This window comes from Babylonia areolata, chromosome 22 (genome assembly GCF_041734735.1).
Source record: "Babylonia areolata isolate BAREFJ2019XMU chromosome 22, ASM4173473v1, whole genome shotgun sequence".
Classification (NCBI taxonomy): Eukaryota; Metazoa; Mollusca; class Gastropoda; order Neogastropoda; family Buccinidae; genus Babylonia; species Babylonia areolata.
Genome location: NC_134897.1, coordinates 7,273,032 through 7,289,507, shown reverse-complemented (window position 1 = coordinate 7,289,507; position 16,476 = coordinate 7,273,032). Strand labels below are relative to the sequence as shown.

General features: G+C 45.1%; 1 protein-coding gene across 1 annotated transcript; it reads left to right on the top strand.

The window, feature by feature from the left end:
• Positions 1–1,315: 1,315 nt before the first annotated feature.
• On the top strand, positions 1,316–8,572 carry LOC143296958 (apoptosis regulator BAX-like). The gene is made up of 4 exons (XM_076609015.1): positions 1,316–2,657; positions 4,212–4,329; positions 7,279–7,503; positions 8,433–8,572. The coding sequence occupies exons 1-4, from the start codon at positions 2,287–2,289 to the stop codon at positions 8,535–8,537; spliced, it is 819 nt and encodes a 272-aa protein (XP_076465130.1). The 5' UTR covers positions 1,316–2,286; the 3' UTR covers positions 8,538–8,572.
• The last annotated feature ends 7,904 nt before the right edge of the window (positions 8,573–16,476 follow it).

Here is a 16,476-nt window from a genome sequence, read left to right as displayed (position 1 = left end):
CACCACAACACCGAAAGTTTTAGATGTAATAATAATAATAATGGATACTTATATAGCACACTGTCCAAAAATCTGCCCTAGGTGCTTTACAAAAACACTTTTGTTAACATGTCTGTCCAAAAATCTGCCCTAGGTGCTTTACAAAAACACTTTTGTTAACATAACACATTACATCAGTGTTACATACACACATCAAAATGTGACCACACACACACACACACACACACACACACACACACACACACACACACACACACACACACACACACACACACACACACACACACACACACATACCCACAATGCATACATACATTTTTACGTACATGTGTATCTAACAGCTACCCTCAACACAAATATAAATGCGAGTTGCATGACGAACGCGTAACCTCCCGTGCAAATTTACTCAGTTGTCGTCGACTCATAATCGTTTCCGCTCTCGTAGGTGAGTTCAACTTCCTGAAAAGGGTATTAATTAAATGATTAGGTCACGGCTCAGTGCTGACGTCATAAGGATCGCCTGCTTACCACCTGCAAAAGCCAGTCAATGGCTGTTCACAGTCGCGTGAAGGATTTATGGATTGCGTATTTATTGTGAAGTGAGTGTTAGAACAGAGGTGTCGTTTGAAATCATAAAACGTCACACTTTATTTTGCATATGCTCTTGTCCACCACCAACGCACACGTAAAGTTTTATATCTGTGTGTATATATATATATATATATTGTATATATATATGTGTGTGTGTGTGTGTGTGTGTGTGTGTGTGTGTGTGTCTTGTCAAAATACGCTTTCCTTCGTTTGGCGGACACTATAACAATATTAATTAAAAACAAAACTGGTAAACGTTAATTCTAAGCAATGAGCAAAGCTTTAAACAAGTGCAACAGTTCATTGCTTATGTCTGTATGTGGCCAATGTTATCTGTGTGTGCATTAGTTGTTTATGGCGGTGATATTATCATTATCACTATTACTACTACTACTATTTACAGTATTATTACGATGATTATAGCATCGGAAAACCAAAATATTCAAATCGACGTAGTTGATACGTTTTCTATTCAACATCCGCGCGCAGTCATGTGACCTCCCTCACCTGTCACGCGCGCACGTCAACACAGCGCGGGCACTGCTCTGCTATGACCTGGGCCGTAAGGTCAGGTACATGCGGGTAGCGACAGGTTTCAGCCAATCAGAACGCCGCGAACTCAGGGGGTTGCGTTGCTAAAATTAGACCTGATGTTGATGACCTCAGCTGGCTGTGTGTATGTGACCCCCCCACACTACCAGTCCCGTAGCGTGGTTGCGTGGAGTAAAAATAGTGTTTTCGGGAAGCCCATATCACACACTACAGAGTATTTAACGACAGAATAAATTAACCTGTGTGTCAGTCCGTGTCAAGCAGCGCTCAGAGAAAGCGAAAGGAACAGCGACAGAAAGACGGTCGTTTCTTTGAGTGGTGGAACTTCAAAACAAAGTGATACGAGGCGCGGTGCCAGACAAAACAGTCCAGGGAGCAGCACTGGAATTGATCGCTGCAGCAGTTTGCTGAAGCTCTATTGATTTTTTTCCTCTTTTTTCCTGCCAACACCAGCAGCAGCAGCAGGACGACTGTTGCCTGTGGACAGCACAGCTGATTCCCAGCTGCGACGAAAACAGACTGCCGTATACGGGAAGCGAGAGCAACGTGTTTACAGTCCAGTTCTTGTAATCGGACTGGATGTGTGTTTGCCGATTGTCTGCGGTAAACATCTTCAGTATTCCGCGGGGGAAAGGTGTGTGAGAAGCAAAAGTTTTATTGCAACGAACGCTCGTAAACAGTAAACTGAAGTGGAAATATTTTCTCGTGTGTGACTTTTTTTTTTCTTTATGATTCCCAGCGAATCCACTGAGGAAATAAACACTGAAATATTTGAACGTAAATTCCTTTACAGTCATTCAGTTTACTACAGGTCATCGTGAGGAGACAATTGCACACGGCAGAAGGGAGTATCGTCTCATGGGCTGAAGAAACAAGTGTACTCCTTTCAACAGAATCCAGCAACCTGATGGTTACATGTGCTGAACCAGTTATGTAGTTATGTAGGTGTGTGGGTTTGTTTTGTTTTTTATCAGCCGCGAGAAACTGAAAACCGCATCAAGAACAACAGGGTTTGATGTCAGACTTTGTCTTGTCCTGTCGAAGTCGCTGTACCTGTGTCGTGACTTTTTATTTCTAAATAAAACACGGTTTAAACCAACAAACTATATATCAGACGACCAGACTGCAGGTGACTGTGTCCCGATGACAAAAGAACTCCACCAACACGGCTACAACCTCTCGGCCAGTGTCCTGCTCAGCACAGACACACTGTCAGCTCAGCGCTCAGCGGCTGGTGACAGACTCGTGGAAAGCAACCCTTTCGACTTCACAAGGGCACCTTCAAGGAATGTAACCATGGCAACCGCTACTGGTGGTCAGACTTTGGTTTCCCGGCGACCCTCCAGCCAAGGGTTACCGCGCCTGCGCATTTCGCCGTCCCGAGATGAGTTCGAGGGGGCGGGGGGGAGGTGGGAGGAGGACGTGGAGGAGCAGGGGAAGCAACTGTTCTCCAACTTTGTGTACGACCAGGTGCGCACCGAGAGCCCGGAGGCCGTGCGGGACATTGCAGTGCTGTGAGTAGTGTGGTCAAGTCCCAGTCTGTCTGTCTCTTTCTCTCTTTGTCTCCCTCTCTCTCTCCCTCCCCCTCTCTCTCTCTCTCTCAAACCAGTACCAGGTGTTCATAGAGAAAATTATATTGTGTGTTGAGAGCTTCGTATGGAAAATACATATATTTTTTTTTCTTTACACCACATTACTTTGAATAGATGGTCGAAATGCAGTTACTTGTACAAATTCGTTCATTTAGTTTTGGATTTGGTTTTCATCAATATTATTACTATTGACAATGTTATTTAAATTTTGTACCCCCTTGCCATTAGGGCTGTTAGGCTGTTGACATTAAAATGTTCAGTGTTCTGTGCCAGTGTCAATTTCTCAATATTTCACTGTTTGTCTGTCTCTCTGTCTCTGTCTCTCTGTCTGTCAGTCTATATTTCTCTATGTATCTCCATTTGTCTGTCTCTGTCTCTCTGTGTCTCTCTCCGTGTGTCTCCCTCTCTTTCTGTCTTTGTCAGTCTCTATTTCTCTATATTTCTCCGTTTGTCTGTCTCTGTCTCTCTCTCTCTGGCTCTGCCTCTCTCTGTATATTTCTCCGTTTGTCTGTCTCTGTCTCTCTCTCTCTCTGGCTCTGCCTCTCTCTGTATATTTCTCCGTTTGTCTGTCTCTGTCTCTCTCTCTCTCTGGCTCTGCCTCTCTCTGTCTCCTTGCCCCAGCCTCTGTCTCTCGATGCCTGTATCTCAGTCACTCTTTCTGTCTCCCTCTGCCTATGTCACTGTCTCCCTCTCTCTTTGTCTCACCTGTCTGCACTGCCAGTCTGTGTGTCTGTGTCAATCAGTCTCTCTGTCTCTGTCTCTGTCTCTCTCTCTCTCTCAGTCTCTCTGTCTCTGTCTCCGTCTCTCTCTCTCTCCGTATGTGCAGCATGTGCGTGTAAGCTTCGTCTCATCTAGTAAACAAACTACCTCATTGAACTGAAACAAATCAGCAACCAGATAAAGCAATAACCAGCTGTTGTTCGCCAGCAGTCCTGATAGATGCCAGCTCATAACCTAGAGCCAACCAAACTAGCGAGCAAACTAACGTGATTAACCACCGCCGCCGTACCACGTGGGTGAAAACTCACCCACACCCTCTTTAAATATTCATAACGCAGTTAGTTCTGTTACTGTGTAATTGAAATTTGGATACATCATCCATGAACTGTTTTTTTGCATGTCCCCACAAAATATGTTATTGTTTTATTCGTTAACAAACGTGTGGATCAACAATAACAGCATCATGTAACGAACCATTGTCTTATCTCACACAGCACTAAATATGTTATCATTTTATTCATAAACAAAGGAGTGAATAAACAATAACGTCATCATGTAACTAACCACTGTCTTATCTCATAAAGTACTAAATATTGTTTCCTTTGTAAACAAAAGAGTAAACCAAAAATAACATCACCATATAACTAACCATTGTCTTATCACACACAGGACTAAATATGTTATTGTTTTATTTGTAAGCAAAGGAGTGAATCAACAATAACATCGTGTAACTTACCATTGTCTCATCTGACACAGCACCCCAGCGGGCTACGCCAACCCCATGTGGGCCAAAGCAGGCAGAGAACTCCGACACATGGCCGACATTTTCGCTGAAACGGCCGAGAGACGGCGGGTGAAACAGAAAGCTTCCGAGGTGAGGAATGGGCTGAACTGGGAATGTGAAGTGTGTCATTTACATGACAATGTGTGTGTGTGTGTGTGTCTCTGTGTGTGTGTGTGTGTGTGTGTGTGTGTGTGTGTGTGTGTGTGTGTGTGTCGGGGAAATTGTGCTGTTATATGTAGGACGTTGTGTCGTAGACCTGCTACATCTTGCTGTCCCGCGCCATAGTTTAGTTTAGTGGCCTATTGTATTGCGTTGTATTACGCTGTGAAACGTGTGTGTGTGTGTGTGTGTTTCATTCAGATACGAAAACAGTAGTGGGGTTTGAATTGTGTACGACGAATAGCACAGAGAAAAACTTGTGTTGTTGTTGTATGGTCACATGATATGTTGTTGCCTTATCGCTTTCTGTGTGGAATTTTGCTACGGCTGTTCCTTCTTTCTGGGAATCTGGAGAGCATAGCCACGTAACTGTGTCACTGTTGTCCTACCCGAAATCAGTAGCCTACTTGTTTAATGTATCTTTTGTTCCATTGCCGGACCGAAATAAACATTCGTTTAATGTGCCTTTTGTTCTAGAGACAGTTGCAAGGGAAAATCTTCGTTGCTTTGAGTTCATTAGAATAGCTTATGTTTTTATCGTATAAATCGTATCAATGCCGGATCGGTCGCTAGAGTCGTACAGTTCAACGTGCGAAAAACCGTGGTTGCTATTTTCTTTGGGCTATGTTATCTATTGAGTGTTGGATCTTGGTATTGTATGGAGTCAAGTTTCATCGTGCGAGCTCCAAAGTTGTCAATCGGATTACCTCGATCTGATCGGGAATGTGTGCATGAGTTGTACCAGATAGAGTGAATCCTGTTCCTGTTCGTCACGCCCACGTACAAATGCACTGACGTGGGTACGAGTGTACCAGTACTCAGAGATCGGCTCCACAGAGGCAGATGAAACGTGGACGCGCGTGCGTGCGTGTACACACACACACTCACACACACACACACACACACACACACACACACACACACACACACACACACACACACACCGAAAAGACACGGTATCGATCACATGGAGAGTAGCGAAACTGGGTTAACCCACGAGATATTTTAAAAGCCAACATGACCCAATTCTTTTCGGGTTTTTTTTTTTTTTTTTTTGCAGACCTTGTTCACCCTTATTGATAAACTGCTATTTCTGCCCTCACCCTACATGCAAATTTCATGATTCCAGACCACCAGATACGCAGACACTCGCGACACGGGACGAGAGTACGGAACAGAAAGAAAAACAAGGATGAAAGTGCATGGAAGCTGACGTCATTGCTCGTGCATTCCTATCCACCATGCGTGCACTCACACACACACACACACACACACACACACACCGTGACCTGTATTGGAGACAAGGTGGCAGGTGTGTGATCGATATCGATCACCTCCCATGCACTGTCTGGGCCTTGCCAGCACCAGAGCCTCATTGGCTGCCGCGCGCGCGCCCTCGTTCGTCGTTTTCTGGGACACTGGGTATTCCCAACCCCACCCTGACCCAACACCCCATCCGAACAACCGCGCATGACAACAAGCCCACACGCGCAGGCAGCCGCAGGTACGCGCACACGTGCGGTACACAAAACAGAAGCGGCGTGCGCGCGTGCGGGACAAGTAGGCTCACCTGTTGTCATCAACCCATAGATTCACCCAATCACACACACGCATACCTCACCCTTCCCTCAATAAATACTCCGTAGGCGCGAGCTCGCGTACACTTATCTACACATACACGCGCGCGCACAGCCATACAACTACGGGAGCGCGCGCGTGCGCGTGCGCGTGCACCCACTCACCCACTCAGACATTACACCACCACTACCACCAGGATGTACACAGGTGTTCACATGTCAACCAGTAGGACATCCTGTTTGATGACAGAGTTAGTCTAGTGCCGCGTGCACAATGCAGTAGCTGTTACCTAAAATGGTCATGATGCCTGGGCGCACGTGCAGGTTGTTGACGTACTTCGAAACTTAAGAAGGAAGTTGCTATGATACTATAGTGGATGTGTGTGTGGGGGGGGCGGGGGTTGGGGGGGGTCTGTGTGTGGGGTCTATCTGTGTGTGAAAATAACGATTAGGAGTGAGACAGAAAGATTTTTTTTTTTTTTTGGGGGGGGGGGGGAGTACAAGAATCAGTACCCCCAGTCTACACGACTCTCTCTCTGTCTCTCTCTCTATGTCTGTCTGTCTGTCTCTCTCCTCTCTCTCTGTCTGTCTGTCTCTCTCTCTCTCGCGCGCGCTGATTGCCTGTAACACACGGGTCCTCATTTGACTGTCTCAGGGAGGGTATGGTGCTTTGGTCGGAGCTATAGCGCGTCCGGTCTATACTTAGGTCTAGCATCTGCCTCCGGGAGTCCACCCCACCCTCTTTTAGCGGTGTAGCGTGTATGGATCAGCCCGCACGCTTTGACGCCTCCTTAAAACTGAAACAATTGTAACATTGTTGACGATGAGAACGATGCTTTTAACGATATGGATGATAACGACGAATGATGTTGCAGCTGTTCATTGGTTTTGATTGATTAAAACAACCTGAACCGAAATGAATAATGATTGACTGACTGACTTGCCAGTTGATGTCTTCTGTGCAGTTCTGACGATGAAGACGATGACGATAAATGATATTCTGACTGACTTGCCAGTTGAGGTCTTCTGTGCAGTTCTGATGATGAAGATGATGACGATGAATGATATTCTGACAGACTTGTCAGTTGAGGTCTTCTGTGCAGTTCTGACGATGAAGATGATGACAATGAATGATATTCTGACAGACTTGCCAGTTGATTTCTATGCGGTTTTCACAACGAAGATAATGACGACGAATAATGCTGCAGCTACTAACTGACTCGAGTGATTGCTTGAACAAAAACTGAAACTAAATGAATCATGACTGACTGACTGACTGACCAGTTGATGTTTTGCAATTCAGGTCAGCACGAACATCAGCTATGAAGAGTTCAAAGACTTGCTGACCGAGCTGTTTGCCGCGGGCGGAATCACCAAGGAGCGCATCGTGGTGCTCTTTTTCTTCTGCTCCGATGTGGCCATCCGCTCGTTGAGGCGTGGCGCCCACCTGTGCCAGCAGTTCCTGCGGTGGTCCTTCTCCTTCGTCACGGACAGCGTGTGTTCCTGGGTTCGATCCCACGGGGGATGGGTACGTCCTTGTGGCGCTGTTTGTCAGATTTTTCTGGGATATGTGTATGTATATGTATCTATCTATATATGTGTGTGTGTGTGTGTGTGTGTGTGTGTGTGTGTGTGTGTGTGTGTGTTTATATAGTTTTTTCTTCTAATAATGTGGCCAGTATTAAATCTAGAATCAGCAGTAACACAGGAACACCGCCATCCTCACTGTTTTGTTTCTTCTCCTTTTTAGATTTATTTATATATTTATTAATTTATTTGTTTCTCTCTCTCTCTCTGTCTCTCTCTGTTTCTGTCTGTCTGTCTCTCTCTCTCTCTCTCTCTCTCTCTCTCTCTCTCTCTCTCTCTCTATATATATATATATATATATATATATGCGTGTGTGTGTGTGTTAATACAATTAGGATATGCCCAAAATTTCCGCAGGAAAAATTCAATACAAACACTTGTTTTCAAACTGTATTTAAAATGTTTGCGATCTTCCAGAATTGCTGTCGCAAAAAAAACGATTCAAGCTACATTCATCATTCTACGACAGAGGCTTTTTTTTTTTTTTTTTTTAAAAACTACATGAGGCCGATGACGCCAAAACATACATTGTCATTATCATGATGTCACAACGGACATTAACAATTTTTTTTGCCACAAGTCGTTTTGTTGTTTTGTCTACTTGATTATGTAGACATTAATTTTTTAGGGTTTTCCAAAAGTTTCGAAAAAGTTATCAGCTGTTATTCGGCCCATGAACATTTCAGAGTGAATTTTCAGCCCATGAAAATGAAGATGTGCATGGCAACATTTATAACAATGAACACAGTAGGCATACACCAGTGAAAACAAAAGATAACGGGGCAGGGCTGGGACTCAGTCAGTGTGCCTGAAGAATGCTCTGTCGTCATCCAGTCCCCTAATGGATGTTGTGTTTTTTCTGTGTTGCAGGGGGAGGTGATGAGCTCCTCTTTCAATTCACTGCCACGTGTCCTGCTTTTTGCCGCAGTCATCGCCCTTGGCGTCGGCGTCATCCGATACATCAATCGACCCTGACGTCATGTTTCCATGACGTCATTGTTACATCGTTGATCGAGGGGTGGGAGAGCGTTCTGAACTGTGCAATATCCGTGACAAAAGGGGAGACTTGCCAGCATTTCTTGATCACATCATTGTATCATCATCGTCATCATCACTTTCATCATACTCGAACGTCATCCCACAGAAATCGACACGTCACGTCAGAGGAAAAAAGAAGGGTGTATAATGCCCAGGAACTAATGTGTATGCCCGTAATGATGGTACCATTGGCTTGGGACCGAATGTTCATACACACAGCGGCAACGAACGGACATCCTCAGTTAATGGACCGGTCCCCAATTAATGGACCAACGTTAATGAACAATTAATGGAGGGACATCTCCAGCTGATGGACGAACGTTAATGAACAGTTAATGGAGGGACATCTTTAACGTGTTCAGGGAATGAAGCAACGTGTTGCGCTCATGGACGGACTTGTTCAGCTTCAAGTAATGTACTGATGCGTTCAACAAAATGGACCAACGTGTTCTAATAATTGACCCACGCGTTCAGCAGTGAACTAACGCGTTTTGCTAACGGACCAGTGCATTGGGTTAATGGACCGACGTCCTCTGTTCATGAGCAAGTAATGGACCGACATGTTCAGCGTCCAGTGAACACAGAGATGAGCTGAGCATGGCCTTTCTTCTGGTTCACAGGGATCAGCTGAGCATGGCCTTTCTCCTGGTTCACAGGGATCAGCTGAGCATGGCCTTTCTCCTGGTTCACAGGGATCAGCTGAGCATGGCCTTTCTCCTGGTTCACAGGGATCAGCTGAGTGTTCCTGTCGTCTGACGAATCTTGGGTGCGGGGTTGTGTTGTGGTCTTGTCCGACATCGATCTCTCCCCGCCTCCTCCCCGGCAGATCTGATGTAGCGTATATGGATAAGTCCGCACGCTTTGATGCCTCTCATTGGAAGTGAAACTGATATGGCCTCCGTCATTGGTCTGGCTCAAAAAAGGCCCTTTTGTGGGAGGGAGGGGGGGGGATTTTTTTTTTTTTTTTTTTTTTTCGATTGACTAATATTTCTTTTTGTACGATTAGAAAAAAAACTAGATTGCTTAATTAAGTCCTACATTTCACTTTGAAGCAGTTGTGAGGGCTACGCCTGCCTTGTGGGGACACTGGTAGATGCAGCCTCTGTGTGTGTGTGTGTGTGTGTGTGTGTGCGTGCGTGCGTGCGTGCGTGTGTGTTTGCGCGCGCGCCCTCATTTTGCCCATGTTTCGTCTAATTGATTACCCACGTGAACGACTAAAGATGTTCCCTAACTTCCAAGTGAACAATTATTCTAACATCATCAACACATCAATATATAAAAGCAGTTCAAAAATGTTTGATCATTCAAGGCATCCACCCGTCTAAAAGCAAGCATACACTGGCCTTCGTATACATGCACAAAGCATGCAAACACGCCTGCGCGTGCACACAATCCTTGAGACAAAACGAGAAGGAAGGGGGTAGGGGAGTGAAGAGAAAGAATGAAGAGAGAAAAGGATAAAAAGTCGTGGAGACTTCTTTCTTTAGTACCGCTTTTTTTTTTATAATTCGAATAATTGTGTTGTGATTTATTTCAATACAATTGCTTACTTTGTGTGTCAGGTTTTGTGCGCTTCATGAACTTTGGTGCATGCGTGCGTGGCATGTGTGTGTGTGTGTGTGTGTGTGTATGTGTGTGTGGTGTGTGTGTGGAAATACCTACCTACGAGAGCGTGCTTACTGTCGTGTTTGTAGGTGCATGAGCATGTGTGAGCGTATGTGTGTTCACGTATGTCTGCATACACATAATGTGCGTATATTTGTGTTGTGTGCACGTGTGAGAGAAGCGAAATACACCTGAATCGCGACTTGCAATATTCATCATGTTAAATTGCTCAAAACACGTTTGTGTTGACGAGTGTGTGATGTGATGGGTGCGTGTGCACGTTCGGTGAAGGAGTGACGGCTCGAGCAGCAGCATGTATCGACGTTTTCTTTTTCAATTTTTTGACAATTCAGTGATTGGCCTTTTGTGCATAATTTTCGTTCGTTTCCTCGTGGTCAGTACCCTGATGCCTTTTTTTTGTATTAAAGTGAAACATTTTTTCCAATGTGTTTGTATCTCTGTGTGTGTGTGTGTGTGTGTGTGTCGGGGTGGAGTGGTGAGTGTGTTCAATTCCCAATGGGAGTCAGTCAGTGGGTGGATGTGTCAGCTGTGTGTGACTCGCAAGCCAATGCATGCCATCGGACTTTTCAGTAATCATTTGCAGGTGCACACATATGCACGTTTGCGCACACAGACATTCACACGCGCACACACACAAGCATACAGACTCTTGTTTACGCACGCACGTGCATTGTTGATACGTACATGCGCGCAAACGCGTGCACTATCGCGCGCGCATACTCACACGGTGGTGCACAACACACCCATACAAACATACAACAAACACAGACAACCACTCTTATACACACGCATGCACGCGCGCAGACACACATACACGCGCGCACACACATACACACACACACACTCTTTATCTGTCCCACTGATGCGTGTGCGCACGCACGAACGGACGCCCCCCCCACACACACACACATATATATATATATAAAAAATAAAAATTTTAAGGTTACAGGTCCCACAGCCTTATACTGCCGTCGGTCCAGTGAATTATATCCAGTGTCCAGGACTGGGCATTCAGGAAACTGCTTGCAGTCCTCTCCTTCCGCCTTTCTAACCATCCCCAACAGAAATGTGACATACCCGTTTACACCCGGGTGGAGTGAAGAAACCGGAGAGAAGCTCCTTTCCCATGGACACAGCACCACGCTGGAACCCTGGTCACTGGTGAACACTGCATCACACACGTCCGATACCTGATTCTGCCACAGCACTTCACAGCGAAAAAACTACACTCCATTGTGCCCTTTACATATTCTCACATTCATGATGGAATTAACTTTGTCTTTTGGGGATTTGCAAGAAGACATCATACATCATATACCTATATATATATGTTTGCCGTAGGCCTACTGGCTCTTGGATTAAGGTATCAGATGGGATTTTGCCTTTTAAGGACAAACACATCAAATGGATCTCTTGCCTCATTAACGTAAAGCCATGATAAAGATCTTTCATCTGTTTCGGAAGCAAAAAGATAAAAAGATTAGGAAGCTCGTATTGAAATCCACGGATTTCTTGTGTTTTACACACACACACACACACACACGCGCGCGCGCGCACACACAAGCACACCAGCTTCTGACACTGAAGGGTCTCATGGATGACTGGGTTTTATATGTTCCCTTGCACTCCATTTGTGTTCCTTTTTCTTTTCTCTCTTTCAAAGTGGTTTTTACCAGCGACAGAAGGAAAGTAAACCTGTGGTCGTTGTTTTCTGCTGTTATGTTCCGACCTGTTGTAGCGCGGCGGTAGTGGATAGAACGCTGTGTGAAGAAACAAGGGACCCGGGTGCTAGTTTTGGCAAGGTCTTATCTCTCTCTCTCTCTCACTCTCTCTCTCTCTCTCTCTCTCTCTATATATATATATATATATATATATATATATACGCGCGCACACATACACACCTATATAATATATATATATATATATATATATATATATATATATATATATATACGCGCGCGCGCACACACACACACACACACACACACACACACACACTTATATTTATACTGCGTCGCGTGCAACTTTTCAACCGAAAGTTATGACCAACTCTCTCACGCTCTCTCTCACCTTCATCCAAACGAAAGCCCGAAATAAATACAACAAAAAAAATTTACTCCAGATATTTTTAACACAAATCACAGACAGATACAATAAGGCACCGATACTTCATAACGATTAGTCACCACATGCACAAACCAGAAGTCTGTTCGCTTTCCTCTTCAGCAGGAGGAACACCCAAAATTTCCCCTTCCGTCACTCCTCTACGACAGTTTCTTTTTTTTTCCAGTAATACTCAACTTAGGAGGGGTGTGTGTGTGTGTGTGGGGGGGGGGGGGGGGGAATGGAGAAACAGGCACCACACAGTTCGTTGTCCTGGAAGGTGAACTCTGGTGTACTGAGCGCTTGGGGAAACACCCTTCACTAACATTACCTGTTCCTGACACGGGAGCCCACCTGTTGTGACACTTCAGACGAAAGAGGGGAAATCATTTTTAGGTGAATAAAAAAGAAAGAGAAGCTATTTATAATATCAATAAGAAAAGGAAACGTTGTTAATTCGATCAGTAAGAACGCATTCCATTTTCCACCATTCGCTCGTTCAGATTGCAAAAAGTAAGTCGTCACCTGTGTTAGCTATGGTGAAGCAGTGAACAACATTGTTTGACGCTGTGTGCTTTCCAGCAGAAATATAAGGCCGTTCTTTATATTATTCGCTTCCGAACTCTCCAAGCACGATTTGAGGATTCGTTTCATTCGATAATGTCTTTAAATTGTGCGAATTTCGGTTACCAATGTGGGACAGCAAGAATTGTAGGGAGGTGGGGAAGAGAGGGGGTGAATATCTTTTATTGTTGTTTACAAACCACAGTGCGGATTACGCGTTCACGCGCGAGCGTGCGCGCTTGCATTGTGACTGTGTGTGTGTGTGTGTCTGTGTGTCACGTGTGTATATGAGTATAATGTGCACGCACGCGCGCTTCTGTGTGTTTTCGATGTTGCGATCCAGAACGTGCGACACATCCTCTCACCATACCTGTTGTTTATAGTTACTGCTAGCAGTTTCACATACCTAAGTAGCATAACTTGATGCGGTTGGGGTCAAGGTACGGAGATTTACACAAGAATGGAAATAGTTAGATACGTTCATAGTCGCTGTGGGAAAACGGTGTTGACTATTTCTAGTTTTTCTCTCTTTTGTTTTTCATCATGGCAACAGTGTCAAAGTCATGGCCAGAAAACAGGCACTGAAAGATTGGAAAGTCGTGTTGGGGGACGGAGTGGGGTGGGGGGGGATCTTGCCCAAAGTTTGACACGGTTGCTCGTGCGTGATACATCGCTCACGTACGCAAGCAAGCGCGCACACACACACACACACACACACACACACACGGCAGAAACCTGAAAACGAACAGCACGTGCAGCACGTGAAGGTAAGACAAACTCAGTGAACTCACGGCTACAAACTGCACCGAACTCCGTCACTTGGGTGTGTCGTCGAACGCAGTAGAACAAAGAACGACGCAGAGATATGTAAGTTTTGGTTTTTTTTCCCTCTGGTTTTCAGTTGGCCTGTCTGAATCTCTGCTGACTTTTCTTTTTTTTCTTTTTTTTTATTTAATTTTTTTGTTTTGTTTTAATATCATAAGTATCATTTACTTATGTAAGCTTTTTTTCTTTTTTTTCTCAAGGCCTGACTAAGCGCGTTGGGTTACGCTGCTGGTCAGGCATCTGCTTGGCAGATGTGGTGTAGCGTATATGGATTTGTCCGAACGCAGTGACGCCTCCTTGAGCTACTGAAACTGAAACTGACTTTTCATTTCCAATTAACAAAAAGTTTAATCATTCTGTTTTGTTGTTGTTTGTGTGTTTTAACAGTATCGCTAACTTTATGAACAAACGATAACTACCCTGCCCCCTCCGACATGTGGTGCGTGTGTGATGGATGCGGGTTGCAAGGGTGTACAATATTTATAGATAACTTTGTATTATCGAAGCAGGTTTTTATCAAGCAGTCTAACGGTGGGAGATCTGACCAGTGTGTCTGTTTTCCAACGGTTCTGATGAATAACTGTCATTACTTGGTCTCGCTGAGACATTGGATTTCGTCGTTTTCTTCTGCCGGCTGGCCCCCCAACTCCTACTCTTCTTCAGACAAGATTTTTTTGTTGGGAGAAAAACACCTGTTTAACTCACTCAGTACGGCCAGTCCTCTCTTCTCCTCTACACAGACCCCTCGGATGTCCAGTGGGTGTCTCAATGACCCAACCTTTAGCTTCCGTCGTCAGAATTGTGGTATTCTTTGTCAACATTCACGTCTTCAGTTTAAGAGCCTTCCGCTTGCAATATTTTGATGATGGTAATTGGGGTGAAACGCTGTTAACGTCGTCTCTTTCGCCGTTCGTATGGAAAGAGTTAATATAAAATTGATTATAGTTTTATGTTTTTGATGATTGTAAAATCGATGGTGCTCGTGTATTGTGAAGTAAATATTTTTGTACACACACACACACACACACACACTTGGAGTGAGCTCCCACTTTCGCTTCGTGAAATCTCTGCACTGGGCTTCATCAGTTCTGCCTCTAAAATCTACCTCAATCCAAAACGGGTCCCCGCTCTCTCTCTCCCTCACTTGAACTTGGAAAATGTGGAGCTTGAGGCCTCTGTGCAAGGCCTGTTCACAGACAAGACTTGTCTAACTTGACCAGCCGCCGTGGCGAAGTGGTTAGCGTCGCGGACTGACGGCTGGGAGGACGCGGGTTCGAATCCCAGCGGAGGTGGGTTTTTCAGCCCGTGGCCGACTCCTACCCAGAGTTGAGTGTGCTGTGGGCTTAAATGGGGAGACTGGGACCACACAGTCGAGTGTCATCCACTTCAAGGATGCGTCTTTGGGTGTGTTGCTCTAATTACCTGACCAACACTGCAAGTGTCTGTATCTCTCGGGCCTGGTTAACGCCGGGATATCATTATGACAGGAAGCGTAGAGTACAACCTTGTCACGCAGTCCCAAACCAAAATGGACCTCCATAGCAACAGCGTCATCATCATCGTCATCCTCCTCCTTCATCGTCATCAATATAAACAAAACAGTCTCAAAGTCTGTGGCCTTTCATACCCTGCTCTCATGGTGACCTCAGTTTCGATACCCCTCCACTTCCGTGCTTGGGGTGAGTCCTGTCAATGTCTTCATTGTCGGCAGATTCATGGATGGCTGTTGTTTGAGGGACGTGGTGGCGGTCTCCACTCTGGGAGAGACGCTCACTCAGTCTGGCTCCGCGACTAAGCCATTATTGTCGTTAGTAGGGGGCTTAGTAGGTGGTGTCCTAAGTACGTTAAAACAGAACATGCACCACTGAACACCACCGAAGTGACTCAGCAGCAGTGCAGGGTCTCCTCTGGTGTGTGGCCTCCAGGCGACCTGACATCGATGGTTCCCTGTGGACTGCCGACGCTGGAACTGCGACGGACGAACCCGGGTGTGGCCGTGTATGGGGGAATCTAAATGAGCGGCGTGGGAGTAATGCCACTGAAACGGCGTAGATGATGGGGCAGTAAAAAAAACTCCTGCCTGTCAAGGTCCAGTAGTAGTCCTACCTTATCACGGCAAACTGGTATACCGTTGGTAGGTGTGCGCATTGGGCATCTGGAATTAAAGCAGTTCACCGTGGGTACTGTGGTCACCTGATCTGGGAAGCTGTTCCAGAAGTTGACGACTCGTTCTGCAAAGTAGTCAGTTCTGATTTGTAGTCTGTGTCCATTGAAAATGTTATTTTTTTGTAAAGATTTTGAGACCTACAAAATATTACACACATTAGAAATTAGTTTGGGGTCATTCTTTTCAAAAATGTACATGATAAAACGAAGAACCAAAAGGAGAAAACGCGCCTTAGGCGTTTCAGTACTAACAACCCTAAACATTGTTTTAGTAATGGAGTCGATACTCTCTGGAACTCACTGCCTCCTGAATTCTAAACTGTTCTATCTTACAACACTTACAGAAATCTCATGGACACACCCGAAAGGTTTGTGGAAATACTTTACCTTCATGGTAGATTTGCAAGCTGACAGAATGCGTACCTGCAATTTGCAGACGCAATAAAAAAAAAAAGTATTTTATAGATGGGGTTTGGATATTCTACGAGGATGAGGCTTCCTGTTCCATAAAGTGACTCTCCTGTGACAGTCTTGTAGCCGCTTCACAGGCTTCCTGTTCTAGTGATTGACTCGTTTTACAGTCTTCCCATCC